Raw genomic sequence first — 27,762 nt, 5'->3', positions numbered from 1 at the left:
TAAAGCATACACTTTAATGCCATATTTAACTCCTAAATATATGAATTGCCCATTATATATTACAGATCCTCTTTCTATCCTTAAGTGGCATAACCCTATATCAAAAAAAGGAAAGATTTGTCGATAGTCATTTTCAGTCTGACCGTGTCTGCCTATCCATCAGATTTCATCCCTAGATCTCATTGAGAAGTGGACTGCAGATACAGGTCACTAGCGTAAAATGTGACAGGTGAATTGTGATAAACTTGGCATAGAAGAACAAGCAAATAAATTGAAAAGATTAACTCTTGCAAACTTAGTTGAAGCTATAATTGGTTTCATCAATGCCCAAGAACATTGATTCAGCTATAGGACATTGTGGAAGCACCAATGTAAATAAACAAGTGGAACCTAAAAAGGTTTTTCATGCCAGGTTCACATGTGAGTTCACCTGGTATAATGACTAGCTACATGAAAAAATGGCACGTGGCAAACATTGCAAGCAGCATACAGTCAATGTCGTCTTGCAATGGAACCATAAAATGGCATAGCAAACAACCAAATGCATATCTAGAATGGTAACCTCAATAATGATATGCTACGAACTTATAGGCCAGAAATACTAGCTGACTATAAGAAAAAAGTGGCTAGCAACTTCAGCAAATAGCAAGGAGGGCTACCAAAAGATTTACGAATCACAAATTTGACACCACATGCATGTAAAGACAAGAACTGCAAGCAAGCAACATTGACCTAAGAATATCAGCAAGGCAAGGGCAAGATGACAAGTTGGTTAGTTGAATCTAATAGCAAGAACTGACAAAATTAATTAGAAGATGATCAAAGTCTCATGGTTAAAAATGGTTCAAGCTGTTCACAAACAGCTCGTGATCAGCTTCGTAATGATCGGCTTGCTAAAGCTCTGTATGAATTTGGAAAAGAGCCTAACTCAAACAAAATTTAAAATTTGGCTCTTAAATAAGCCAAACCTGAGCGCTAAAGGCTTATGAAAGCAAATAAAAGTTCGGCTCAACATCATAAGAAGGTAACTCAAGATTGCCTTTCATTCAATCTCGATTGTAATCCTTATGAGCCAAGCTAGAATACCTTCTATTAAGATTAGCTCGAGCTTCGTTAGCCCTTTCATACAGCAACGACAGCTGAATAGCCTACTCACTTGGCTCGGCTAAGCTCAACACACCCAGTTGCTACAAGAGATGACATCTATCACAACTGCAACTGTAATAGTAGAAAGAACTATATATCTGAGATATAAGGCAAGAAAAGAAACCTTCAATCAAAGAAAGCTGATCCATGAAGATTGCAACAAAATTGGAAAAACAAAAGTTACTCAAAAGCATGGAACATAGCAGGCAAGCCCAATAGCCATTCTTGGCCATGCTACGTTCGTTTCAATTAAACATAAAATAGTGTTCTTTTTGAAGTGAGTTCATTTATATTTTTATGATTATACATTTTTTGTGCTTCTTTTCTTTTAACCATTCCAGTTGCTATTTTAGACATTTAGGACACCTTCTTGGTGCAATTTTGACTTCTTCTTCTTATCAAATAATAACCCTTAAAGTGTTCGGAATAGACATTGTCAAAGGTCCAACAAAATTCAGTATACAAAATATAGGACTACATAAAAGAACTAACATGAAGGTGCTGTAAGGAATTCATAAAGAAAAAGCAATCCTATAGTGCACGAGATGAAGGCTGAAAAGATGATGATTGCTGGACAAGTATGGTTAAAGTAGAGATCAGTGGCCAATAAACTATCTCAAAATCCTAAAATCAGCGGATGACTAAAAATCTTCCCAGCCTGCCTGCCATTAAAAGTGCTAAAATTAACTACAAAATTCCATCTGCTAATATTAATTCTGGCAGAATGAATATACTCGTAACAAGTAATTAAGAAATAGAGATAAGCGTACAAATAGGTGCAATCAACAGCCAAAAATTACAGTTCAAGGTCAGTGATGGCTTCTCCTATTAGTTTTACGCTAAGAGACCTCACCAACAATACCAAGAAGATTGAGAGAGACAGAGAGAGGGAAACATAAAAAACAAGTAGAAACGGGAATTTTAAGCTACAGACGGAGGAGAAATCAAGAGCAAAGAAACAACCATAGCTCCACACTGCATCCCAAGAATCAAATCCTATGAAGCAAATCTGATAGATTCCAGCCCAATTTCCCAAATCCAACCCCACTTTCAATCCAAAAGATGGACGTAGAACCGCGCACAATTAACCCTCGATAAAATCCAAATCTGAGATTAAAACGCCCAAGAACCCAAGAACAAGGAAAGCTAGAGAACAAGAGAGCTCACCCGGAGAGTCCTGGCCGCCTCGGAGGCGACGGCAGAAGGGTTCCCATGGAGAAGGTTCGAAGTTGAGGGGGAGAGGCAGTCGGCGACGGCCCGCCGGAGCGGCTCCGGCGGCTTCTTGGCGGCCGGCGACGATCTCTGCTGCCGCCCGGACGGCGTCCCGTAGAGCCTCGCGCTCGCCGGGCTCCGTGATGGGCTGTAGCTGAGCGCCCTCTTCGGCGCCCCCACCGGTTCCTCCGCCGGCATTCTATCCCTCGCTCCTCTCTCCTCTCCCCACCCGAGATCACTCCCTCTCGCCCCCTTTTATATACAGCTCGCTCCCTCTTTTTTTTTCTCTCCCTCTTTCTTTATTTTTTATTTTTTCAACGGAACCTCTTCCTCTATTTCTCCTTCGCTTGCTCCACCGCATTTGAACGCGGCATGTCTCTCTCCTACTCTCTTCTCTCAGTCGAGGAAGAGCGACTTGGGGAAAGGAAAGAGAAGAAAAAAAAGATCGAGGGATTCGAGAGAGAGAGATTTGTTGGAGTTTCGAGAGAGAAAAAAGAGAAGCTTTCGAATCCCCGTTTCGATTTGTCCGTGGAGCGTCGCCCAGCGGCACCCACAGAGAGACCCTAGAAATGGAATGCCATCCGTGTCTCTCGACTACTGCCCAGGGTGCTGTTTTCAGGTCGGCAATGTGCGTGGGACTAGGAGTTTGGTATTTTTATAGAGGATAATAGCTGGCAATGCTCCCTGGGGCCCACCAGCTGGGCTTCTTTTTAAATTAATTAATCCACGCAGCTAGGACTTCGCTAGTATCCAGATTCCAGAGAGGTAACTTATCCATCAGTTTCTAAAATCCAAACAGGCGATGCGAAGAGAGACGCCGGGGAGTACACGCTAAAAGGGAGAGTGTATATATCGCTTCCCTTTTTGTCTTACTGCTCGGAAGTTCCTTTTGTGAACAACTTGGCCCATAAAGGAAAGACGAAAGGATTTTTCTCCTATTTCCACCGTGTGATGGACTCACAAGGACCTGATGACCTCTCAGCGGCGCATGCAAAAGTCCGTTGGTCGTGAAAAAGTTGGAAATTTAGAAACGTTACTGCAATCAGTTGACTTCGGGAACAATCGATAGTTTTATTTAGGACACCTGTAATGATTATGCATCATTTATCATTGTCAAATGTCATTGACTTGAACTATTTAACAACAAATAATTCGGTACAATTTCTTATATAAGGTAATTAGCTATCCTATTTAACGAAAGATTGGCCATTCTATTAAACAAAAGATGGAGTTGTTATGGGATGAGAGAATAGTTATTTTTTTGATGTCAAGTTGTATCAACTACTTAATTGCAGTTAATGAACGACTTATATTATCGATACATGCTTGTCATCAGAGTTTTTTTTGGCATAGTCTGCAAATTATAAAGTTAAATGATGGTAGATAACAAACTTGTATGTTAAATTACTAAAGAGAAGGATCACTTAAAAATGCTAGACAAGTGTCATTTAACTCTGTTTTTGCTCCCTTTTCATTGATTGCATGGTATGTATATAACTTTTTAACACGAGACGTCTATTTTGCACCAACTTCGGTCTAAAGAATCGAGTTTGTAATAATAAATTTGTAGTAATTGGTAACCATGAATATAAGAGCTTGCCACAAATGAAGATCAGAAAATGAACTAAAACATGCAATTGAGAAAAGGAAGGGCAATAAAATTTAGCATGATAGATTGACTTTAGAAGCTTTGCCGTCGCATTGTAATGCTTGCTAGTTTTTCATTTTTTAAACTTGGCTAGAATTTGGATCCTTTTTAATTTGTGGTTGAGTTGGGAGTGTAACCGCCGTTACATACTAACAACTAAGCACCAAACCTCTCCAATTGAAGCAGAAAATCTCAACTTTGCAATCAAAATAGTTAAAAATTCTAAGAATATAATTTTAAGGAAGGTGCAGTTTATTCACATTTAGCATTTAAAATCACCATATACTGCAATGCTTCTTCATTCTTGTATTCTCAAACAAGGCTTTCTCGTCGCTCTCCTCCTGTCTCCCATAACATGTGTATGGGAGTGTAGAAATTACATCAGAGCTTTTAAGCCCATCTCATTCAAGCAGAGGTCTAATAGTGGCGGTGTTTGTGCTAGGTTGAATCTCATTTTATGCTCTTTTGTCAACGTCAAATTTAGAATTATGGATCTTAAGAAAATGTCAAATTAGTTTTGGAGGTCATTCTGTAGTGTTACATAGATAAACAAACAGCAATTTCTTGAATATCAACCATTGTGTAAATGATTTATTCAATCTTAAATTTTATATATGGCAAACTCGATCATGCTAGAATTAAAAGTGAATGGGAGCATATAAATGATAGCAGGGCCATGAATGCTAGCATTTGGTAACTCAAATATAATTGCTAAGGTGATCTTTACCCGAGGTAATCTAATCTCGATTCTCGATGATCTAATATCGTCGTATTTGGTATGCTATATTCCACTGATTAAAGATTCTCATATATTCATAGACGTCTTGTTTGGTATTCATTATTCAATAAAAGTCCAAGCGACCATATAATACTAAAACTATCCTTAAAATATTCCAAAAAAGTATTTATTAATCATATAAAGATATATTGCCTATTATTATAAAAATAATATTTTCGTTTACAATTATAATATATTATTATCTTAATACTAATGTTTATTTTGATTAAGAAAATAAGGCAAATAAAAGTAATATATTAAATAATTTCATAATATAAAATATAAAGTACAATAATATATTTTATTATAATTTAAAATATAATTAAATAATAAGATGATAATAATATGTTATAATATAACATATATTATAAATACTATATATAATATCAATATAATTAATATATTAGTGGAATATTGATATAGCAAAATTTCTGCTAGAATATTGATATATCAATATAATTAATATATTAGTGGAATAAGAAGATCACTACTTTGAGGTGATTTTGGATTCTCATCCTGAAGAATGTTGAAGCGCGATTGTAGCAATATGAGTGATTTGGGATAACTTAGTTATCTTATCACCGCCATCTACATCATTCTTGATTTTGGGGTTATCATCATGTCATACCAAATGCCCTCTAAAAGTTATCATATGCACAAGATTCACCTACTGAAGGCAGGCGATTATTTTTCCCTATATTTCTTCTTTTAATTGAAAAACAAAAGGTTGAAGAGACAGAGACCAAAAAGTACACACGCCAAAAAGATGGTGGCTGTAACGGCGCCAAGAAGATGGTGGCTGTAATGGTGGCCTTGCGTCCCTGGAGAACACTACAAGCCAAATGTCAAGGTCAGCTCCGGGAGAACCTTCGTTTCCTTTCTTCAGTGCTGCATCGTTTCCGCCCTACGGTACCGTCCTACTTCCTCCACAAAGAAGCCTCTGATCGGACAGAAATGCCGGCACCTTCGAGAAGAAGAAGACATGCCCGAAGACAGTGGTGAACATGATCATTCATCATGTGACCAAAATCATTGCCGCTACACAGTCACCTTCACCAGAGTGGGTCAGAGACACTTAGGGCTTCTACACCACTTTTACAACAGTTTGACTTTTGTCTTTTGAGAGCCCTCACCTTCTGACCAACTCAAGATGAATTTCGACGGTAGTGTCTTAACAAGCGAAGATAAAGGAAGAACAGAGTTTGTGATTCGGAACTACACTTCCAAATCGATTATGGCAGGCGGGCGGCGCACTAGCGATATGACTACTATTGAAACTGAACTCAGAGCAACATGGAAGAGGATCATCTATGCGAGGAGCGTCCTAAAGGCTAATCGCATCATCATGGAAGAAAAGTCTTCGATGGTGATTGAGTGAATTCGGCAGATTGAGCGGCAGAACGGTGTGCACCCATTACTCAGGGATATCCTAATATTGGTATCCAGTTGCACTTCTTTTTAGACTATTCATGTGTATCGGAAGGTGGATAGGGCGGCTGACTGGATTATTTCTTTTGTGGATAGGATCTAACCCTGTCTTTACACCTTTGTGTTATTTTATTTCTCTTAATTCTGTTAGTTGTACTCACGTCCGGTGAACTACGTTGTTAAAAAAATAAAATAAGAATAAGAATAATAATAAAACCTCTCTCCAAAGTTCGAACGGCAAAATGGGCTTGTGTTGGGATGGTGGGCGACGAGTAAAGGCCAGCAATACTGGTTGCCATCAGCGATCCTTCCGGAGAGCCAAATCAACAACCGTGGCTGAAGCCGCATCCAAGGGATGAATTGATGTCCGATTGCCAGCAAAAAATGTGGCTAGACTTCAAGTTAGATAGAAATGCGACCGTTCAGCAGGCAAAGGATTCAAAATATGGATGCTGATCCACGTGGCAGTTAAGCCATATATTTCGATGACTACCAATATCCCAAATAACAGACTCTCTCCATTACCATTTTTAATATGAAATCGGCTATTACCAGCCCGAAACTGCCTCAACTTAGGATGTTCCGGTCATTATCTGTCACTGTAATAGAAAGTAATGAAAGAAAAGTGCTTCAAAAGATTTAAAGAAAAAAAAGGAAGGGGGTTTGGAAATTATTTTATATAGTTAAATAGGCGACAGGATAAATATCGATAGTTATTTCCAGTGCATATCAAACATGATAACAAGATAAACAGCTATTCAAATTCATATTAACATCGGGGTGGTATCAAGTCAAGTTAGATCCGGATACCTCTTAAATGTGACTTAAACCTATCAGGAGGTTCGAACTGATTGTTAACCCGGATCCTAACTATCCAAGACTTGGGTCTTGTTTGGTTTGGGTCTCCCGTAAAAGTCGGTACGAGTGGTACCAAGTCTAGGTTGGATCAGGAAAGGATTGTTATCGGGTTCAGTCTCAAGTTATACAATTTTTATGAAGAAATCTTCTTCTTTTTTTAATCTTCAAAACCTCAAGACTATACAAAGCTTGAAATTACATTCAACAAATTTTATAAACAAAACTTAAAAATTATAAGCATAAAATTATATATTATAAATAGGATAAATTATTAGATCCAATTCAGTTGGGTCCACAAAATCATAGCCATATTTTTTAGAAAATATATAACCAGACTGAATCATATGTGGTTTGGTCATCAAATTTTTTTTATTAAAATTAAACTAATTTTTTTCATATTAATCAGAAAATATTTTTGGAAAGAATTTTTTTTGTCAAATAGGCATTTTTCAGTTTTTTCTATAAAATCAAAATAATATTTTATTTTTTTGTTAATTACTACTATACTATTTAAAAATATTTTTGGACGCCAGAAAGGCTGGATACCTTTTTTGAACACAGCGTAAATTCAGACAGCCACGAAACAGCTTCACGGATTGGCGATTCCGAAAGGCAGAGACCCAGGAGCCATCTACACCATCGTAGTGCATTCATTGCGAAACCAACGTAATCAGTATCCAGGATATAAAAGAGACGTACAGCTTCTCTCCGATCGACGCACAGTTGGATTTTGTCTTATTTCATTTCACTTCAATCAGTAGATGGATCATTTCATATCACTTCAAGTAGAACTTCTGATCCAGCTGGAGATCATTATGTGGGCAGTCAAGGCCCGTCTTACTGTGACAGTGTGACCACCTGGATAAGGACAACAAGGCTCAACGTTTGAGGTTCTTCCATCAAAAAGCAGAGCACTGAACTGTGCAAGGTGTAAGAGATCCAGGCCAGCTTGATTAACATACCTCCACTGAAGAAAGGCAGAATGGGTCTCATGGTATCCACCTAAAATATAGCGTCACGCATGTGCATCCGGGTGCTGACAACCTGACAAGAAATTCAATGAGGCCATCACAGAGTATAGAGCCCGTGAATAAGCTCACAAAATGCAGTGGCTTCCTTTGGAAGTGTAGTAGAAAAACCACAGCTTATTGATGAATCTCTATAACTCTGGGTTCAATCAACGGTACCCGTCAGGTCCAGTAACAAGCAATCTTTGAAAGAGTGCTTTACAAACGTCCACATTCCTAAGTAGAATGCATATAAAACTACAGAGCTTTAGTTTAGATACACATACCCTTATGTAACGATACAAATACTGGGTTGGCCAGATAAATATCTACGAAATCTGGCTTTGAAAGTGTCGAACTTGGGTTTATGCTGTGTTGTAAAACTATGTGCATGAACGTGTACGCACACCATGTCTGTTAAAACATGGGGCCAGTTTTGAGTGAAACTATCTTGATACGCAAAGTTGCTTCTTGGGTACCTTATGCTTTTAGGAGTACATTGTTTGAAATTCTTGTATTTCTACTACATGTCAACAACTGCGGTAATGGTCCCTCCTTCGCTCAAATTTCCTTTCATCCATCTCTTTAGCATCTCCAATGCTGCCCTAGGCTGATCCATAGGAACCATGTGACCAGCGTCATGTACCTATGCAAGGAACTCGTCAGACCATCAAAGTTCAGCCGAAGCTACCACCAAGTTCCATACAGCAGTTCCATGCAAGCAAAATTAGAGAAAACCCTTTGATGGATAGGGCAACCCATCAAGTACTTTAGAAGAAAAGCTAAACTCATCAGTTCTGTAGTTTCAGTTTCTCAACAAAAACAAAGCTTTACAAACTTTAACAAACAACCCCAGCTCACAGAAGCCAATTGAAGATGTAGAGAAGGAAACATAAAGAATGAAGAAACATAGCTTCAGGATTACTCACCTTGAGGAAACTCAGAGGTCCATATGACTTTAACAGTCCTGCTTCCTTGCCATCAATGACAAATGGTAACATTGGAGCTTCAGCAAATATCTGATGACCTGACCACTCCATTGAGTTAACCCATCTAAAATTCCCTGCACAAAAGGAATTCACCAGTTATTCATTTAGGAGTCTGGCCATAAATTACCCATCTAATTCACCATCACCGCTCGGTTCACCAGTCCGATGTGGCAGTCCTGGATGGCATGGTACATTGGGGGCAGGTGGGGGACAGTCGGGCCCTGGTCACCGCACCAGTCACCAAGTTCCACATAGAACCAGCGAACTGATCGGTTGTAGGATGGATGACCTTTAGCACATTCTTCATCTAAATTCTATACATATCCATTTATCCATATATAATACAATGGCGATGCTATGGGTCCAACTATGTCCTTTACACAACTCTGCATAACATAGGTGATCATAGAAAGAAATTAGATAAAAACCATTTATTGTTAGAGGATCATCAGGCTCCTCCCATAAGAAATACACCTCACATAGTTAGATGTGATCTCTTAAGATAACTTGCAAGAAATTTCCAGTCCAGTAGTCCACTCTGTCTAACCACAAAGAAATGAAAGAGAAAACATCCACATATCCTGCCCTACCTTATTTTTCCTTAATGCGGGAAAAAGTAGAGGCAGTCAGTTACCTTATTTGTCTAATCAGAATAAAATTTACATAAGTATGAAGAAACAACTGATTCAGCAAACTCAGCTATAAATGTTAAAGTGCTTCCGGGCTTGTTCTCTAATGATATTCTTTAAATTGCTATCGGAAGAATAAATAAACTTTTAAAAATCAATAACCCATAGCCTTGTTAGAGTAGCATACTTATCCAACTTCAATAAATGGGTGGCATGTGATTGAATGTCTTGACTGGTGGGCTTATAATTAACATACTTTCACCAAATCACCATCAACTGCAAGACCATTGTTATGAGTTCTAGTTAATTTTTGCAAACAAACCATTACAGTGTCATTTTCAAAAATAAAAAGGGCACTAGGACATGGACTATAACAACTTCAACTACCCCATCAAGCCAATTCAACTTGTTTCGCGAACAAATTACATTGCATCAACCCAAAAATAATAATAAAAAAAAGATAATTTGCATTGATGCTCGCCAGCATATGTAAGTGAATTGATCCAACCCCTTTTGAATTTTATTCCTTTTTTAGGAGCAGTTTGCAAAGGCGGCAAGTGACAGAATTCCAAAAAAATAGGGTTTATCAATGCAGCTATCTCCAGCAAAGCAAAAGAAAGATCTCAAGAGTGGAATACACGGCAAAAGTAAAGGAGCGTCTAAACTTTTCACATCAATTGTAAACATTTGCCCCCCTTCTATACTCCCAAAAAGAATACCAGAATACCAGATCATTTAATTCCACCAAAAATAAAACACTTATAAAATCAGATCTGATCATTCAGCCTGGAATTGACGTTTCCTCTATGGATTGCATTTGTTTCTGCAATCAAATCAAAACTTTCTCTTAAATAACAGCAGAAAGCCCTAGTCTGTTTTTTTTTGGTATTCCACTCTTATCTTCATGTACAAAGGTCATATTTTGCACCATCAAACTCATATTGGTGCATTTACCCATTCACAAATAGAAGCTTAACAGTGGAAACCATATCACAAATAGGGTGTCCAAGGAGGCTCCCGTAATTGCAAGGGCTAAGGAGGATAAGATGCATGCAGCCTTACACCCACGTGCACAGAGACTGTGGAAACCATATCATATATCAAGAAAAGCATATTTTCTCATAGGTATAATTACATACCAATGCAGCCCCATACTGATGATTATCTATGACATGGATGAATATTTGAATATGTTTTGAAATCAATGTTTTGTATTATAACAGCTATTTAAAACTAATGCTTAACAATAGATACATTTAACATTAAGAATGGAAATTACCCAACAAGAAAAGAACTTTAAGAAAGGTCCTGAAAGTAGGTTAAAATTGATTTAGAGATAAAACAAATCAGTTAGTATATAGCACCCTCCTTAAAAGAAGGCATTAATCAGCGAACATACAAACTTGGTCAAAAATCCGAAATATCAAGTACAGCAGCACCAAAAACAATTGCCATCATGCAAAAAAAAAAAAACGAATATCGATAAACAGCCAACCAACTTTAATTAAAATGGATCAAAATATGCTCTCTTTTCTTTTTCCCCCCAAATAACTAGGCTAATGCCTAACACTGCAGACAAATAGCGAAAGAGCCGGTTAATGCATTCAGTTGCATATGAATAAGCTGCAAATAAATCAATCTGATGTGGACCTATAATCCTACATAAAAAGTCATCCATGATATTGGACATCCAACCAAGAGAATGCACTTACCTAACCAGTTGCATATGAGGTCATATTCACCAGCATACACCAGTAGTCTGATACCGTCACCAATCAGAGTAGGAATACCCACTTCCAAATTCTTCATCCAGTCAGTAATCATGGCTTCATAAACAAGAGGACTACATGAAACAAATTTCTTGTTACCAACACCAAGCGCATCCCGCACGGACTTCTCGTTTAGGAATTTCTCCATGTTCGATAAATCATAGCAAAGGCTTCCCTCACACTTTTTTCGAATATCATAATACTGAAGATAAGGGCTAACATTAGAAATATGGATATGAAAAAAAATGATGGCAAATAACCCATTTTAGAAAAGGAAGGCAATTACATTCATATCTCCAGCGAGTAGCATAATGGAAGTAAAGATGGAGTTGCAAACAAAGTAAGAAGCAAGGCAACCTATTACTCCTGAGGGACCTGCCAAATAACACCTCAATTTGGTCACAACATTAGTCCATGTAAACACCAAACTTTCGATATTTCAAAGGGCACAACAAACTTAGGTATGCCCTGCAGTCGAGCTACATGGTTGGGCATCGAAAATGATGATTTATAACCTTCACCCAAAATGCCTAAAAACAACATGACACAAAGCATTTTACTAAGTTACTTACAGCCAGGAAATATAAAGATGTTCGATGCAGATATACATTCATATCCACATAGATACACTCGAATGGATGCATGCATAAACCATACACACATGAGTTAGTATAAATCTCCCTAAAAGGATACAGATAGGCCATCCTCCCACTATTCCTGACTTTGTGTTTCAAGAGAATATTCTTTTCTGATTTCCTCATTTGAAGAAATATTCTCTTGAAATTCTGCCCAAAATTTGAGATGAAATAGTCTATATCTCAAGAGGAGCATGGTACTGTGTATATCACATGCAGATACAATATATGTGTGTGTATGAACAATGACAAATGAAAAACTTGATACCATGATGTCATAAAAGGAGTGTTTACCACAAAGTTTTACTCCAAGTTCACAAAGGGGGTATATCTTGCTGATGCTTTTGTAGGCACTTTCTCCAATGATACCCATGTCAAGTGCATAATCAGCATATGCACCATACTGGATTTCGGGATTAGTGAGCCCATTACCAATAGCAAAACCCTACAGAAAATATAGTCCATAAAGCTGATTAATTCTTAGACCTTTTATTTTATTTCTCAATGGACTATAGATGCAAATGCAACAGTAATCAAAATTACAGTCAGTAATTAACCTCTGATGTTTAAGATAGTTACGGGCAGCAATGCATCAGCTGATATGCAAAACTACCATACAAGATAGTGAGATATGCTATCAAAATGTTTTATGTATAGGTACACATGATAATCTCTAGATAGCTTTTCCAAGTAACCTTTAGATTTAATTGAAGGCCCTGCTTCTCTTTGTTCCCTCTATGAACTCTTTCAGCAGCAGCAGGAATATAGTGTCCCGCATATGATTCTCCAGTTATATAGAAGTCATTCTTCAAGTATTTTGGGTGCTCTCTAAAAAATGCCTACAGTTGATTGATTGAGAGAGAGAGAGAGAGAGATCAGAGCCAAATGTTGATAAACATTATAAGAAATTGAAGCAACTCAAGTAGTCAAACCTAATTTTACCTGCAAAAAATCATATAGGTCATCACTTACACCCTTTTCGCTATAGCGAAGGTCCCGCAAGTCTGTACTATAACTAAAGCCAGTTCCCGTGGGCTGGTCGACAAAAATAAGGTTTGACGCCTGGATAAAAGATGAGACATTAAATATATATATATATATATATATATATATATATATATATATATATATATATATATATATATATATATATATATCTATCTTAGATAAATGACAGGAATGTAAATAGCAGCATTTGAATCTTGGTCACAAGACACAGATACAGTGACATATTTTGTCATAAACAGCTTACAGCAGAGACGTGAATATTAGAAAAAACAGAAAAGAAAAGGGGATAGCTGTGCTGGAAAATGTTAAAAACACACGTAGCACAAGCAAAAGAAGGTGTAAAAACTGCTTAAGGGGCACTAGAAACAGCTTTAGAGTGTTGCTCTCATAGGGTTGTTATAGATGCACTTGTTGTTCATTTGAGAAGGGTACCTTCTTATAAAGGAACTTTTTAAGGAACATACGTTAAAACGTACTTAAACCAATATAGAGCACTATGTGTGAGGTTAAGTATGCAATCGGCATGGAGGAACAAGAGATTTCATAAATGAATAACTTCTACTGCTTTGACCAAGTGGATGCTAAGAAATCTTGAACCTTTGGTTTCATAAAATAACACTGGTTAAGCTATTCTTTTCTCTGCCTTCTCTAGCACTGCCATTCCAGCTATTCTTTTCTCCGCCTTCTCTAACACTGGTTAAGACTTCATTTGTTCCTAATATGTTTAAAGAAGTATGATTTATGCAAAACATCTTTGCCTTCTGAATACTGGGGCAGATCAGAATTTTAAGGAATAAGCATGGAACAGAAACACATATCATAAAGCCCCCGCTGCATCAAATAACGTAAGAATTTGAGTTATTACAAAATGAATATAGAATAATACCTTGTCCCAACCATAGTCATTCCAGATAAGTGACATGTTGTCTGCAATTTTGAATGGACCATTTTCATAGAAAAGGGCCAACTCACTGCTGCATCCAGGACCTCCAGTCAGCCAAATAACAACTGGATCGCTACTTTTGCCTCGGGATTCAAAGAAGAAATAGAACATCCTGCAAGCAGCAAGAAGCTTCTTCAGAATCAGAATGTTGTTACTCTATGCTAGAGATCTAGGAAGCACGATATTCATCAGTATGCAAATATATAACTTGTAGAAAATCACACCTATTCCAAAATTTTTTAGTATGGAAAGACTCCGAAATCAGTTGAATGCAGATCCTGGGCATTATAAGCTGTACGTATGCCTGTCTATTCTGTGAGCTAGAATATGGAGTTCCAAATACAATTTATCGCTAGCCAATGCTGCTTCCACTAAAGACTTAGAAGCGAAGGGTTTTTGCCGGCAATCACTACTAACGTTAACCTGGCATGATTCATCTTCAGCACCTCATCACTTCCATATGGAAGTTAACCGAAGATTTTCTTTTTTATTTTTACGAAGACGGTCCATTAGACTTTCGCAGATTATGAACTATAACCCCATCGAGAGTTAAGAATAATTATTTTTGGTATCTCAGAGCAAGGAAATGAACCTTAACAGACAAGCTTTAGAGATCAACGTATAATCCATCGAATTTGGGAATTGCTACAAGCAACTCTTGAGTCCAACCGAGCTCTTGAAATTAATGTCAAATTCCTGGCCAAGGCAACTCAAGATATAAAAGGGACCCACCATTAACAATAGGAAGGCCGGTTGGAGCAAGCACGGAGACCGATTTTATTCGTTAGGCACGTAAAACCAGCAACTCCCTCATCATACTAGTGAAATTTCAGTACTGATCTATTAACTGGCCTCCAACCATCTTTTACCCAAAAATAAAATTATTTTAACCGTACAACGTTGATGTCGGGTAGCGCATCAATAAAGACAGACAATAAATAAAATCACTTTTCTTGTTTGCAATTTTTGTACTGAAGAAATCGACAAAAATCCCTTTCTCATTTATTAAAGAACCTGAACTCATATTCCAGTAGGAGAAAATACGCTATTTATCCATTTTTCCTCCTAAATTGCAAATGAACGGGGGCAGTACGAAGAGGAAGAAGAAGAAAGCTGAGGGTAGATTAGTACTTGGCGGCATGAGTGTGTTCGAGGCGATAGTATCCGGCGTGATGCCCTAGCTGCTCGATCGGTATATCCGATCCGGACTCTCCGAGAATCTCGAGATTGATCCTCTTCTCCACGAGGCGAGGGCTCGAAGAGTCGTCTCCCTTCTGCTCCCCCTCGATCTCTTGGATTACCGGCTGGAGGTTGAGATCCCTTATGAGGTCCTCTGCGAATCGGATTGGGCTCCGAGGGTATGCCCGCCGAGGGCTAGCGTTAGGGTTCACAGAGGAAGGGAGGAGGAGGAGGAGAAGAAGGGAGAGGACGAGAGCGAGCGGAGGAGTGAAGCTTCGAGAATCCATTTCCGTTCCCAATGGAGTGGCCGAGAGGGTGTGGATTAATTGAAGTCCAAAGTCTACCATTTGGACCGCTTAACATCAACGGTGTACCAAAATAACAGACGCTGGATATCGCTGTAACGGTGTCGGAGGCAAAATTCGAGATTAATTAGTAATTTCGGTCAAATATTGAGGGTAATGTACAAATGAAAGAATGCAGGCTGCCGAGATTAGGGGTGGTTCTATATACACCCCCCTATTGCTCAGGACACCCCCCCCAAAATTAAAAAAAAATTAAATACTCTCTACACCCCCCCCATTTGCTAAGGACACCCCTAAAAATTAAAAATTCCTAAATTACCCCCCACCCTCCCCACCCCTTCACCTAAATTGCTCTCTACACCCCCCAAACCTCCCCCTCACCCCGCTCTTCCCCTCCAAAACACCTCGCCAACGCCCAAAACCCCCCGTTCCCCCTTCTCCCTCTCGTCGCCGGCATTCTCCCGATCTCCGACCACCTCGCCGGCTTCTCCCGGAACCACCTCGCCGGCTTCTCCCGAAATTTTTTTTTTTCACGGTTCGTGCTCCGTTCGACACTGGATCGCCGAACAAAAGGCTTCTGTTCGGCTGAACAGTGCCGGACAGAAGCCTTCTGTTCGGCACTGTGCAGCCGAACAGATCTGTTCGGTTGAGGGTTGCCGAACAGAAGGCTTCTGTTCGGCACTGTTCAGCCGAACAGAAGCCTTTTGTTCGGCGATCCAGTGCCGAACGGAGCACGAACCGTGAAAAAAAAAAATTTCGGGAGAAGCCGGCGAGGTGGTTCCGGGAGAAGCCGGCGAGGTGGTCGGAGATCGGGAGAATGCCGGCGACGAGAGGGAGAAGGGGGAACGGGGGAGGAGGGGTTTAAGGGGGGTTTGAGGGGTGTTTTTTTTTTTTCTTTTCAAAACGAAACGGAGGAGGAGGAGGAAGGGGGGTGTATGAGAAAATTTCAAGGGCAATATGGTAATTACACTAAAGGTTAGTTTGGGTATTTTCTTTTTTGGTTTTTGGGGGGTGTCCTGAGCAATAGGGGGGGTGTATATAGAACTACCCCGAGATTAGTTCAAAAAGAATAGAAATGATATATTTCTGCATCTAGCTCCATATAGAAGCATAAAATCGCAGACATGCTCTCATTTTCATCCATTTGTTTTAACTAGTCCCGACACCAGGCCTCCCAGGACGAGGAAAACCTGACGTTACGGTTATTTTTGTACAACCCCTTCTTACTTTAAATTGGCAAATGCGTCCTCGTTTCAACGGATGTAGGGAGTGAAATCCCGGCACTGGTTAAAACTCTCATAACCCCCTGCAAGAGTTTAAAATTATGAAGTCTTTCTTGCGTGGTTGGTTTGGTTTGAATTAGTCCCGGCCGCCCGCGTGCAGTAACTCGGAAGAATTAAATATGATGAATGAGATAACCCCTTATTTGGTTTAAAATTATAGAGAAGTTGTTATTTCAGCAGTGGCTTGATTTGAACTAGGGAGGGACAAGTAAAACTGAGATGATGATTATATGTAAATAGCCTTTATATCAATTTGGAATCACAAATCAGCCATCTTTTTATTTGTTGCTTCAATTTGAACCAGCCCGGGCACTCTAAAACTAACACATCGTATATTTGGACTAGTCTCCACACACTTGATATGGCGTCGAGGGATTAATTAAAACTAAGAGCATGATTCCATTGGACAAACAAAATGCATTGAATGAAATCTAGAAATATGGATGCAAAGGCCAGCTAAGCTTTCTGGGAGTCAAAAACCAGTCACAATATGATATCTAGTTCAGCTATCTCTACCTGTGGAAATTCTCAGCTTTCATCCAAGAGAAATTTATAGACCTCCTATTGTTTGTAAGGTCTTATGTGCGTACTGACTTCAACCTGCGGCAAACTTTGAGCAGCAATGAATCATTTGCATTTAATTTGACCCCGACAACTTTGGAGGATCAGCAAAAAGCGATTTAAAGTTCCAATTTCTCACTGAGGGCTCGTTTGGTTCGTGAGAAAAGAAGAAAAGTGTGGTCAACGAGAAAGCAATGAGATGCCTCTTGTTTGGTTGGAGTTTTCAAATAAAAGAGATAAAAAAGTTGTATTCCTATAGGAATATGATTCCCTCATTTTATGGAAAAGTCTTTTTCATTAGAAACATGGAAAATTTACTTTCCCATAAGACAGAAATCACTCCATTTTTATTTTTTTCTAAAAAAGCTTTTCAGCATTAAAGAGGCATTAAAGACCTAATTTTTATTAAGGATATAATAGAAATTACACATACTTTCTCAGAAAAGTGGATGGTCAACCATACATAAGCACTCTGAAAATTTGTCACTTTTTTATGATCAACTAAATATGACAAAAATACTTTTCCAGACATTTTCTTCTTAGGAATCTGCTTTCAAATATCATATTTCTAGAAGGAAAAATGCTTCCGCCCTTAGAAAATACAGATCCCAGGTAATTTTTGAGCAAGCATGATATTATAAAAATGCACGGGCCTTTCCTTTCCAGACAACTCAACCAGGTTGGCCGGAAGAAGTTCAGTATTAGGGCGGCATTTGACGATCCATCCTCATTGGGAACATAGGCTGCCTGCTTCCGAGGACCCACAATACTCCTTCCATCAGTTTGTTGGATCATAAGGTCCACGTTGCAGCAACCTTTCTTCCTACGGAACTTGCCCATGAGCAATCTAAATTAGAAGGAACAGAAGCAATTAATGCATGAGAAACAAACTGAGCCGGCTTGAATGCGTCTACAATCTAGATGACATGAATAATTTTCAAAGGATCAGTATAGGTACAAGACTACAGTCACAACCATCTGACCTCTTCCCAACTATTTGAACATGGATTCTTTTCATAATTATTGACATGTTTCTACGACTGGCTGCCATTTTATCATTGTACTTATGCTAGAGCTTAGCTTTCTTTTTTTTTTTTTTTTTTTTTCCTTGACCTGTATGAGGTTTGACTTTTTTTTCTTGTAAGAAAATTCAAATATATAAATAAATCTACCTCATTCTATCATATTAAGCTTTTAGAAAAAGTAGTGATTTTAATATAGTATCAGAGCAGCTTAAGTTTTTGGAACAAGTAGTGCATTCGACATTTTTTTTAAAAAAAAGAAAAAAACTATTTCATATTTCAAATGAGAGAAAACGAGAGAAAGCTCAATACATATTTCATAAGATTTGAAAAGTTTTCTGTAACTTTTTAAGAAATTTTTGAAATAAGTATGATATTAACCCATAGATTCCTTTGAACTTAATCTCCGGTCTACTGTGCCGACCGTGCTGATATCCTAGTTCTTGTAGCATTGAAGAACTTTTTAATGCAGATCAATCAAAATCTCTCGATTTGGGCCATCGATGGGAGTGGTAGGGATTTCACGTTTTAAAATCCCTGATTTTGGACGAGCTGAAGGAATTCACGCCGTATGCAGGTTTCCAGGTCCAGTCAAGGTATCACCACAATAAGGATTGGCATAACACTTTTTGCTTTGAGATATTTAGACAATGTTGAGGGACGGAAGGCCTTTCAAGCCAAACATGTTTTTCGAAAAGTTAACAAGGCTATGGATTGAATGACTGTTTATGTGGCTAGTCATTCTGATAATACCTTGTAGGCTAGAGATGGAGAGTTGTCTTGGGCACTTTGAGGTATTTTATTTTCTGATTTTATTGTCCGTATTCGTCAGATATGATCATCCATTTTAGTAAAAAATAACTAAAAAAAATAAAAAAAAGGAAGGAGGAGGAGGAGGAGGAGGAGGAGGAGGAGGAGGAGAGAGAGAGAGAGAGAGGAGGAGGAGGAGGAGTAACGCCTTGCGAAAAGAAGAGCAAAAAAAGAACTGGCTGTATAGCTGGGACAAGAAGCTAGACAAAACTCTGGGCTTGGCCGTAGCAGTGCTCGTCTCACAGTCTCAGCGCAAACCAGCGGACGCCGGCTAGACAAAACTCGCATTCAGAGAAGGCGACAAGACCGTAGCAGTACTCGTCTCCCAGAGCAATCCAGCGTACGCCGGCTAAACAAAACTCGCATCCAGAGAAGGTGACAAGACGGCAAGACGATAAAACTCGCCAAACAAAATATTTTGATAGGATCGGTCTGCCGCTGGAGCGATTTAACTAATAATTTCTCTGGCGACAAGACAGAAAGCTGTTAAAGGAAATCAGAAGCCACGTCAGGAGAGGGACGGTCATCAACCAAGTACAGGGCCCCGGAATCGTCGTCGTCGCCAGCTCCATGATTGCCGCCGAGGCTCGTCGATCCGCTGCTCCGCCCATCAGTTCCCGTATTTTATTAATCCGTTCACTGCTCCCTTGTCGCATGGACGCACAAGTGGAGCGATGGGATAAGGTGGCCCCCATGCTTTGGTGGCCTTTCCCTTCCCTTCCCTCATTGGGACCCGCAACGATATAATGCGGCCTGGCATCCGGTGTTGCAGAGTTTTTTTTGGGTTACCAAGCGATCAAATAAGCAAACCTCAGGAGAGCGGGACTATCTGCGGTAGAGTTTTTATAAAAAATAATTTACTATTTGATAACTACATTATTTAATAAATAAATTTAAAAAATATTTTTATATTATAGAATTACAATAAAGAACATTACATAATATTATACAACAGAGCATAATAAAATATAACATATATTAATGCATAATATACAATATAGGATAATATTACTATAATATAAAATAATATTATTATAATATAATAATATGATGTTGTATAGCATAGAATAATAGTAATATAATTATTAGAGTAAATTAATTTTTCATAATATAACATAATATTAAATTATTTAACATAACATATCAATGTATTATTATATAATGTAATATATATTATATTTATAGTATAATACAATAATAAAGATATAAAATATTATAATTATTAGTGTAAATTAATTTTTTACCCTTCTAATAACCATTTATCTCTCTAACAAATTTTCTAGCTAGGTGATAAAATTAGTTAAATAATTACTAATATATTTTATATATTTATTATTTTATTTTATTGAAATATAGTTATTTATTATTTTATTTATTTATTTATTTATTCGTTCATTTATATACATATTTATTTAGGCATTTATTTATTTATTCTTTCTTTTTCTTTTTTTCTTTTTTTCTTTCCCTTTCTTCTTTTTCTTTTCTTTTCTTCTTCTTTTTTTTCTTTTCTTTTTTCTTCTCTTCTTCTCCTTCCTTCCTCTCTTCCCATTCTTCTCCTTTCTTCTCCTCCCGCAAGGCCGGCGGCGCCGGAAGAGGGCCGGGCCGTGGCGACTGCGGGAGGGGGCCGGACGGCGGGCTGCGGAAAGGGGCCGGGACGGCGGGCCGCGAGAGGGGGCCGTGATGGGGAGGCAGCGGCCATGGCTGCCCCTTCCTCCCCTTCCTCTTTTTTTGTTTGTTTTACCTCCCACCGCCTGACACCGCCTGACGGCTGTGGTGGATCGCAGTGGCGAGCCGGACGTTGGTGCCGGCTCGCTGGAGCCACAGGCCACAGCGGCGGCCGGGAAGGCGGCCACGGATGGTGGCTGCCTCCCAAAACAGAAAAAAAAAAGGTAGGGGCGGCGGCGTTGAGAAGAAGGAGATAGAGAGGGAGAGAGAGCGAGGAAATGGTGAGGGAGAGGAAGAAGCGTGGGGTGGGGTGGGATGGAAGATTTTGGGAAGAAAAATAGATTTTTAAATAGAAGTATTTTGGTTAAAAATTAGTTTTTCGATAAAGTTGAAAACAACGTTTTCGGAAAGCTCCAAAATGGAGCTTCTCCTAAAAAGTTGTTTTCAGCTCTGTCGGAAAGCTGTAATAGCTTTTCGAAAATCTTATCAAACACCCTTTTTCATCCTAAAGTATTTTTGGAGGGTCAGAAAATACTTTTTGGCCCTCCAAAAGCTCCCCAAACAGAGCCTTAATCAATATCAAAAAAAGTAAACAAGCCTTGGCCTTTTCTCCAACAAAAAGACCTCAGGAACTACCGGGGTTCGACCTAATTATTTTACATGGAAAAATTCCATTGCTCGTCTCCTTCACAATAATACAACGCAACAAACTTAGTCATCCTTGTTTATTTGTTGAGGATGTGTACAGTACTGTTTCAGTCACTTGTGCAACACCAGTACAAGCATGTTTGGCTGTTCTAAAGTGAAGATGATGAATAATGAAGATGATCATGGCAATAACCAGCAGATTTCCAAGATTAAGGGAATTTGGAGGGAGCTGAGGGTGGGATCAGAGAGAGAGAGAGATGGCTAAGAAGCAATTGCATTGACAAGACAAAAAGCTCCTCGCCTACCTAGAAATCACTCTGAAGCCAGTTTCAAGAATCTACATTCAGACGAATTTCCACGTATGTCGGGAAAAAAATAGCAAGAGAAGTTCTCGGTAAACTCAGGTTTCCAATAGTGTCCAAATAATTCCAAAAGTGTCGCGGCAGCAAGTGAGAACAATCTGGCCATTGGTAACAAAAATAAAGCATAAAAATCCTCCATGCAACAAGAAATTAATTATTATAGCATTTTCCTATAATGACTATTATATGGTGAGTGTACTGTACAGCAGAAGACTGGGCCGTTTACAACCACCACCAGCCATACAAGATGCATAGAAGAAAATGTAAAAGAGTTATGGGATTTACAGCCCAGCTGAACTTTCTGAAAGTCATTCTTGCTTTACCAACCCATCAATGTTCTCCTCACTCTATCCACAATCTGACTTCTAGCTCTGCTATTTGCCAGTGGAAACTGTCTGGTTTCATCCAAGAGAAATCTGTAGACCTCCCATTGCCTATCAGATGTGGTGTGCCTACAGATTTCAGCCTGCAAATAAATCAGAGCAACAATAATCCATCAGGGTTTTGAACTCCTTATTTACAGACAATGAGCAAAAACAGAATTCAAAGTTGCAAAATCTTACTGAGAAAATGCAGATACCAAGCACTTTTAGAGCAAGCGTGACATCATAAAATACACGAGGCCTTCCCTTTCCAGACAACTCGACCGGGTTCGCAACAAGGAGTTCGGTGTCAGGACCACGGTTCACAATCATCACTCCTAGTGGATGAAGCATCTCCAACTTCAAACGGGAACACAGTGCTTCCTGCTTCTCAGGATCCACAACCTTCTTTCCATCAGTTTGCTGGATAAAGAGGTCCACCTCACGGTAGCCTTTCTTGTCCGACAGAAATCGCCCATAAGCTATCTAAAATAAAGGATGAAAAGAAATGTATCAGAAGGAAATCGACCTGGCTGCAGTATATGTACAAATTAAATGTCAAGAATAATTGTAATTAATCCATACAGCCAGAACACTGTGGCTTCCAATTCAACATTCTAACATGACATAATAATAATAGAACAGAATAGTTCAGACTTTCCAGCAGTGCTAGGCTAGAATGAGTAACTGCAGACAATGCGGACCTGAATGTCAATTGACAAAGGAGAACTGCTGCAAGACCCAACCAAAGTAAAAAAAGTTACAAGATTCAGCAAACAGGTAAGAAATCAGCAAGTCACATTTAAACTGTATACCATCAGACAAGGCCAGCCACAAACCCAGTCTATACAAAAGCAAATAGTATATTTTTGAAATATAAACCGTCAGACAGACGCATTGGACTGACAAGTATTATATATTTTATGTCTTCATTAGATCTGTGGCGTCCCAGATCTTAACCCATTCACTTATTTGGCACATTTTTGAAGGATTTATACTCATTCATTTCTGTACTTATCTTTGAATCTTTACAAAAACCTCTCTCTCTCTCTCTCTCTCTCTCTCTCTCACACACACACACACACACACACACACACACACACACACAAAAACAAAAAGGGTAGAAACTGAATGGGTTGGCAGGTGTTGGGCAACAACTGTTCATACTCCTGCTCGAGCCTGGCATTACTCGCGTCTCTTTTGGTATACAAAAAAAGAAAGAAAAACAGCTTGTCTATTTTACCGCTTCCTAATAGTAAGAACAGATATCATATTGACCTGGTCAGTACAAGTTTCTGACACCTTCCTGAAGCACGCACATTATAACATGCAGATCATCAAGCTAAGTTTACAAGTGCCTACAGAAAATGAAGAATTTTGGACTACCTGACTGTTGCTATCCTTCAAGGTCCTCATAATGTCATAAAGGAGGCCCTTCTGATCAACACAATGAATCTGGAGCAAAGTGTGGGCAGGGCTCAATGAATTGTCAATGTTTACATTAGCCTTCTTCAGCTTTTTCATATCTGGACTAAGTGACTGTGAGCAGACTTCGATATCTGAAAGCTCCAAACTAAATAATTCGTCAGCAACTGCTGATGGAAGAGAAGAGACTCCATGTTGAAAATCTTCAGCTAATTGGATCTCGCAGCTGATGCATGACTCTCCCAGAACAGCATTCAGTCTCTCACACATCTCATCCTGTCTCTTTTTAGTGTGCAAGAGTTCCCTAAAGACCAATACAAGGAATCAGATCACAAAAAAATGGAGTGCTACCGACTGGTGCTAATAGCATTTAAAACCTAAATGAACTCTTGTCCTTCAATCAAGAAATCAAGGTGGACACCAGTTACACAATGAGAGAACAATAAAATAAGCCCATATCTATCTGTCATCTCTTCTTTCCTATGACAAAAATGTTGTATTAAAACTTCACGACAAAAGCAATCTTCTATAAGAATCCATAACAAGAAAGTCGCCAAATAAACAATCATAACATCATATATTCAATCGAATCAAATGGCAAACCTGAACCAATGATTGCTAGACCCATTGCCAACAAAAAAAAAAAAAAATCCACTACTAAATAATCTGTACATGTGTGACAAGGTATAATAGGCCAGCATCTATGATTATTTACTATTAAAAGGCACAGACAATAAATCCATAATAGATCATCAGACTCTGGACCAGATTAGAATTGGTAGATTTAGCTTGTAGAGTAACTAGAAGCAGAAAAAAAAATCAATCACAGAAAATAAAGGCCCATAAGGTTCCAAGCATGAGGCAAGGAACTAGAAAAGAATATGCGAAAACTGAATCATAGATGAACTAGGAAGAAGCTTGATAAGCTAAAACCAATAGATCCACACTCACATGCCATCTGTAATGAAGAAGAGGTCCATGACTCTACCATCAGGGGTTGTCGACACCTTAACTCTATGAATCAAAAGCTCAAGTTCACAAAGAACATGAGTGACATCTGCATCAAATTGTACAAATCCATCAGCACCCACAGACAAGAACTCAACTGTCCAATCTGAAATGCCGCTAAAAATGACAGAATTTAATTACCATGCAGCAATCCTTTCCGATCCACGGAGAACAGCTTCAAGAGGTACACCTGAGAAGTTGTTGGCCTATTCCCCAAGTCAAAGTAGAAGGGTATGGAGAAGGATGGGCACACAGATAGCAGCCTGTCCTTCAAGCTCGTCCACTGGATGTTAATGGAGGCAGAGCATGGAAGGACCCAGAACACTAAGTAGCACCATTGCCCATCCCTCGAGATATCTTCACCAAGATGACATAAACAGCACAGATTAGAATTACTCGATCTAACTAAACAGCCAAGATTAACGATTTGAGCTACATTTATACACAAAAATAAAACAAGAAAAAGGAAGTCAAGTTATTTCCCGATCCCTGACAGAAGTCGCAAGGATTTGTCCTTCAGGGGAAAAAAGAGAGAGAACACATCCAATAAATAATTTGATTAAATCCAGCAACAAGTAATGATTTTGCTAAGAGATCTCAATTCATGAAAGAAACCCCCAACCCTAATATTTAGAAATTTAGAATTATTAATCTTCAATAAAAGTCGGGTGGCTCCTTTTTGCCTCCCTTGACATAAAAAGAAATAAAATAAAATTAGAATTAGAATAAAGGAAAAAAAATCATGAACAGAGAATTGCTCAAATGGGATCCCGCCGTTGCCGTCTTTGATCCTCACTGCAGAACTCATTCTTGCGATTTCCTGAAGATTTTGAACGCAAAATCATTGGGAAAACAAACGCAAGAAGGGGTTCGAATCAAAAATTTCTCAACAAAACTAAAACATAATCAGCGAAGGCTCAAGGAGCTTGAATCAATAAGGATTGAGGATAGCAATTCTACTTTTTCTAAAAAAATAAGGACACTATAGAAGGCAATATCCCTCACCTGCTCGGGTAATGCTGAGGCCGAACTCGAGAATAATCCGGCAGAGATCGCAGCCGAGGCCGGTCTGGTCCGGGCAGTTGACGGTGATCACGCTCGGCTCTCCGGCCCGCTTTCCCAACTGTACCACCACCGCGTCCTCGCTCGGCACCCCCATCCCCAAACCGCTCGATCCCGATCCCACGTCCCTGACCCTCCCGCTACATCCAACACCTCCCGCGACCGGGAACAGAAATTTCCCTATAGATTCTCTTCCCCTCCGGCCACCGTATAAAACTCTCTCTCTCTCTCTCTCTCTCTCTCTCGGCGTGTTGTATATACTATATACCGTAGTGGCGGCTGCCGCGGTGCCACCCCGACGCCAATAAATTATTAGGTTTTTCCACCGTGAATCTAGAACTAAATCACTTTATTTTCTCCCCCTTTTAGTTATAATTTTCTCTGCCGCCTAGGGCACGTCAGCGTGGTCCCTGCTTGTCCGTTAGTCTCTCGTGGGACCCAATTGAAAGGAAGCTCGTCTCGGTGGTGGAGACTGGAGAGCTGTCTGGTTAGCTAGCCTCCACGTTGGGAATTCATATACGTTTGATTTCAATCGGACGGTACAAATGAGAATAAAATTGACCGACATAGGACTCGGTTGGCGGGAGAGGAGTCCTGCTAGGGATCATGTGGTTGTCAGTGAAGGGAATATTCCCATATTCTGGGCCGTACGATAGATGATTGATGGATGGATGAGCCAGAGAGTAGCTTTTCGGGCTGGATGGACGCCTGATCTGGTTCCGGGTCCGAATCAAGCGACAATTTGTTGACCGCTCTGATTAAGATAGGTGGCTCGTGATGCCTGGTAGCGATGGTGGGGCAGGAGAACACCGTATTGACATGGTCCATAGACGACGGCGGAGCGCAGTATATACGTATCCAGGACCACAAAGCAAATTCTTCAACATTTAATGATGTTCGAATTCTTACGGAATATAATAAGATTTGATATTCGCGTGATCGAATAAATTTTGTCGGGTTTGCCTCTTGCTCGGAGGCCATCAAGCCGTACCTCCATTGAGGTATGCAGCTTATGTCATGGCTGCTAATTTTAGCCTTGTAATTTAGTGCTCATACCCATCCCCACTAGTTTTTCAGATTAAACTAAAAAGAATGGGTTTGATGCTTGGCATCTTTCCTTATAATTCTTCAGTATTATTTAGCTTATTATTATTATTTTTTTTATACAACGACGACTCACAGCATACGCACGTAGTAGATCCGAAAGAGCCGGTGTGAAGGATGCGACAAAGGTAATGAGGGATAGACTCAATATTCTTTCAGAAAAAAACATCTGAGTGGTGTACAGCAAAGGAGGCAACTCAATTAGCTACACTGTTTGTCTTTCGAAATACATGCGAATTCGGAACGAAACAAATTCATCCGCAAGACTGACAAATCCCAACACAATGGATGTAGATCTGCCCTGCTAAATCTGTTCTGAATCCAATCAATCATTGTAGCCGTGTCTTCCTCAAGAAAGATCCGGTGTTAGTTTTTCAGATTAAATTAAAGGAAATGGATTTGATGGCGCTTGGCATCTTCCCTTATAATTAGTCAGTATTGTTTAGCTTATTTTCAGAGAACAGAACATTGTTTTTATTGGGCGAACATTATCCAGAAGAACATTAAGGTGTGCCACGCTTGATGGGCGATCCATAGTTTAATCAGAACTTCAAGCAAAACAGAATGCTTGCTTTGTAGGAACAGCGCGCTACCTCATGGTCCAAAGTTTTATTATGTAATTATACAATATACTGATGATTGATGCCAACCCAAACATACATCAATGGATGTGTAATTAAAGAATTATTAATATCAAATCGTTCACCAATATTTATGCTTATCGTCAAGCTATTCCTGACATTTCAATCCCATCAACATGACAACGTGTCGATTTGAAGAAGGAGAGAGAATGTAATGCAAGTGGGTAGCATTAAGGAAACACTTGCAGTATAGTGTCCGGATGTTCACAAATCATACGTCTAGTAAAAGAGACGTGGTTGAAGCACTGGAACCATTACAGCTAGAGAGCATCCAT

The 27,762-nt window shown here is 39.2% G+C and overlaps 3 protein-coding genes across 8 annotated transcripts in view; all 3 read right to left on the bottom strand.

The window, feature by feature from the left end:
* The window catches only part of LOC103703436 (uncharacterized), a 28,167-nt gene extending 20,419 nt beyond the window's left edge, over positions 1-7,748 (bottom strand). Inside the window, exon 1 of one of the 4 annotated variants that reach the window (XM_088702286.2) lies at positions 7,617-7,748. In XM_088702286.2, coding sequence (XP_088558412.2) covers positions 7,617-7,724 — 108 coding nt within the window. In that variant the 5' untranslated portion in view covers positions 7,725-7,748. Of the gene's footprint in view, positions 1-1,086; positions 1,220-2,313; positions 2,998-7,616 lie in introns of those variants that run through there. The other 3 variants (XM_008786274.6, XM_088702287.2, XM_088702288.2) reach the window with 3 other exon arrangements.
* Positions 7,549-15,696, bottom strand: LOC103703437 (serine carboxypeptidase-like). Of its 3 annotated transcripts, XR_005510904.3 has the most exons (11): positions 15,182-15,580; positions 13,994-14,162; positions 13,042-13,161; positions 12,795-12,938; positions 12,394-12,544; positions 11,751-11,839; positions 11,408-11,666; positions 9,007-9,140; positions 8,557-8,723; positions 8,033-8,114; positions 7,549-7,928 (listed from the first exon to the last, which is right to left on the bottom strand). XR_005510904.3 is itself a non-coding variant. In XM_008786277.6 (9 exons), exons 1-9 carry the CDS (start codon positions 15,574-15,576, stop codon positions 8,601-8,603), a joined length of 1,584 nt encoding a protein of 527 aa, XP_008784499.3. In that variant the 5' UTR covers positions 15,577-15,696; the 3' UTR covers positions 8,201-8,600. The 3 variants fall into 3 exon arrangements, 2 of the variants coding, with proteins under 2 accessions (XP_008784499.3, XP_088558415.2); XM_008786277.6 differs by lacking the exons at positions 7,549-7,928; positions 8,033-8,114 and having other exon boundaries at positions 8,201-8,723; positions 15,182-15,696; XM_088702289.2 differs by lacking the exons at positions 7,549-7,928; positions 8,033-8,114 and having other exon boundaries at positions 8,201-8,723; positions 13,042-13,134; positions 15,182-15,623.
* Positions 15,697-22,023: 6,327 nt separating this feature from the next.
* Positions 22,024-26,072, bottom strand: ACR9 (ACT domain-containing protein). Its single transcript, XM_039124190.3, has 6 exons — positions 25,686-26,072; positions 24,822-25,037; positions 24,624-24,729; positions 23,634-23,976; positions 22,449-22,733; positions 22,024-22,351 (listed from the first exon to the last, which is right to left on the bottom strand). Exons 1-6 carry the CDS (start codon positions 25,837-25,839, stop codon positions 22,205-22,207), a joined length of 1,251 nt encoding a protein of 416 aa, XP_038980118.1. The 5' UTR covers positions 25,840-26,072; the 3' UTR covers positions 22,024-22,204.
* Between the last annotated feature and the right edge of the window lie 1,690 nt (positions 26,073-27,762).

This window comes from Phoenix dactylifera, chromosome 8, assembly GCF_051530095.1.
Source record: "Phoenix dactylifera cultivar Ajwa chromosome 8, Ajwa_hap1_PhDact_Kaust_v1.1, whole genome shotgun sequence".
Lineage (NCBI taxonomy): Eukaryota > Viridiplantae > Streptophyta > Magnoliopsida > Arecales > Arecaceae > Phoenix > Phoenix dactylifera.
Note: the sequence above shows the minus strand (reverse complement) of the source record. Positions and strands in the feature narration are given on the sequence as shown.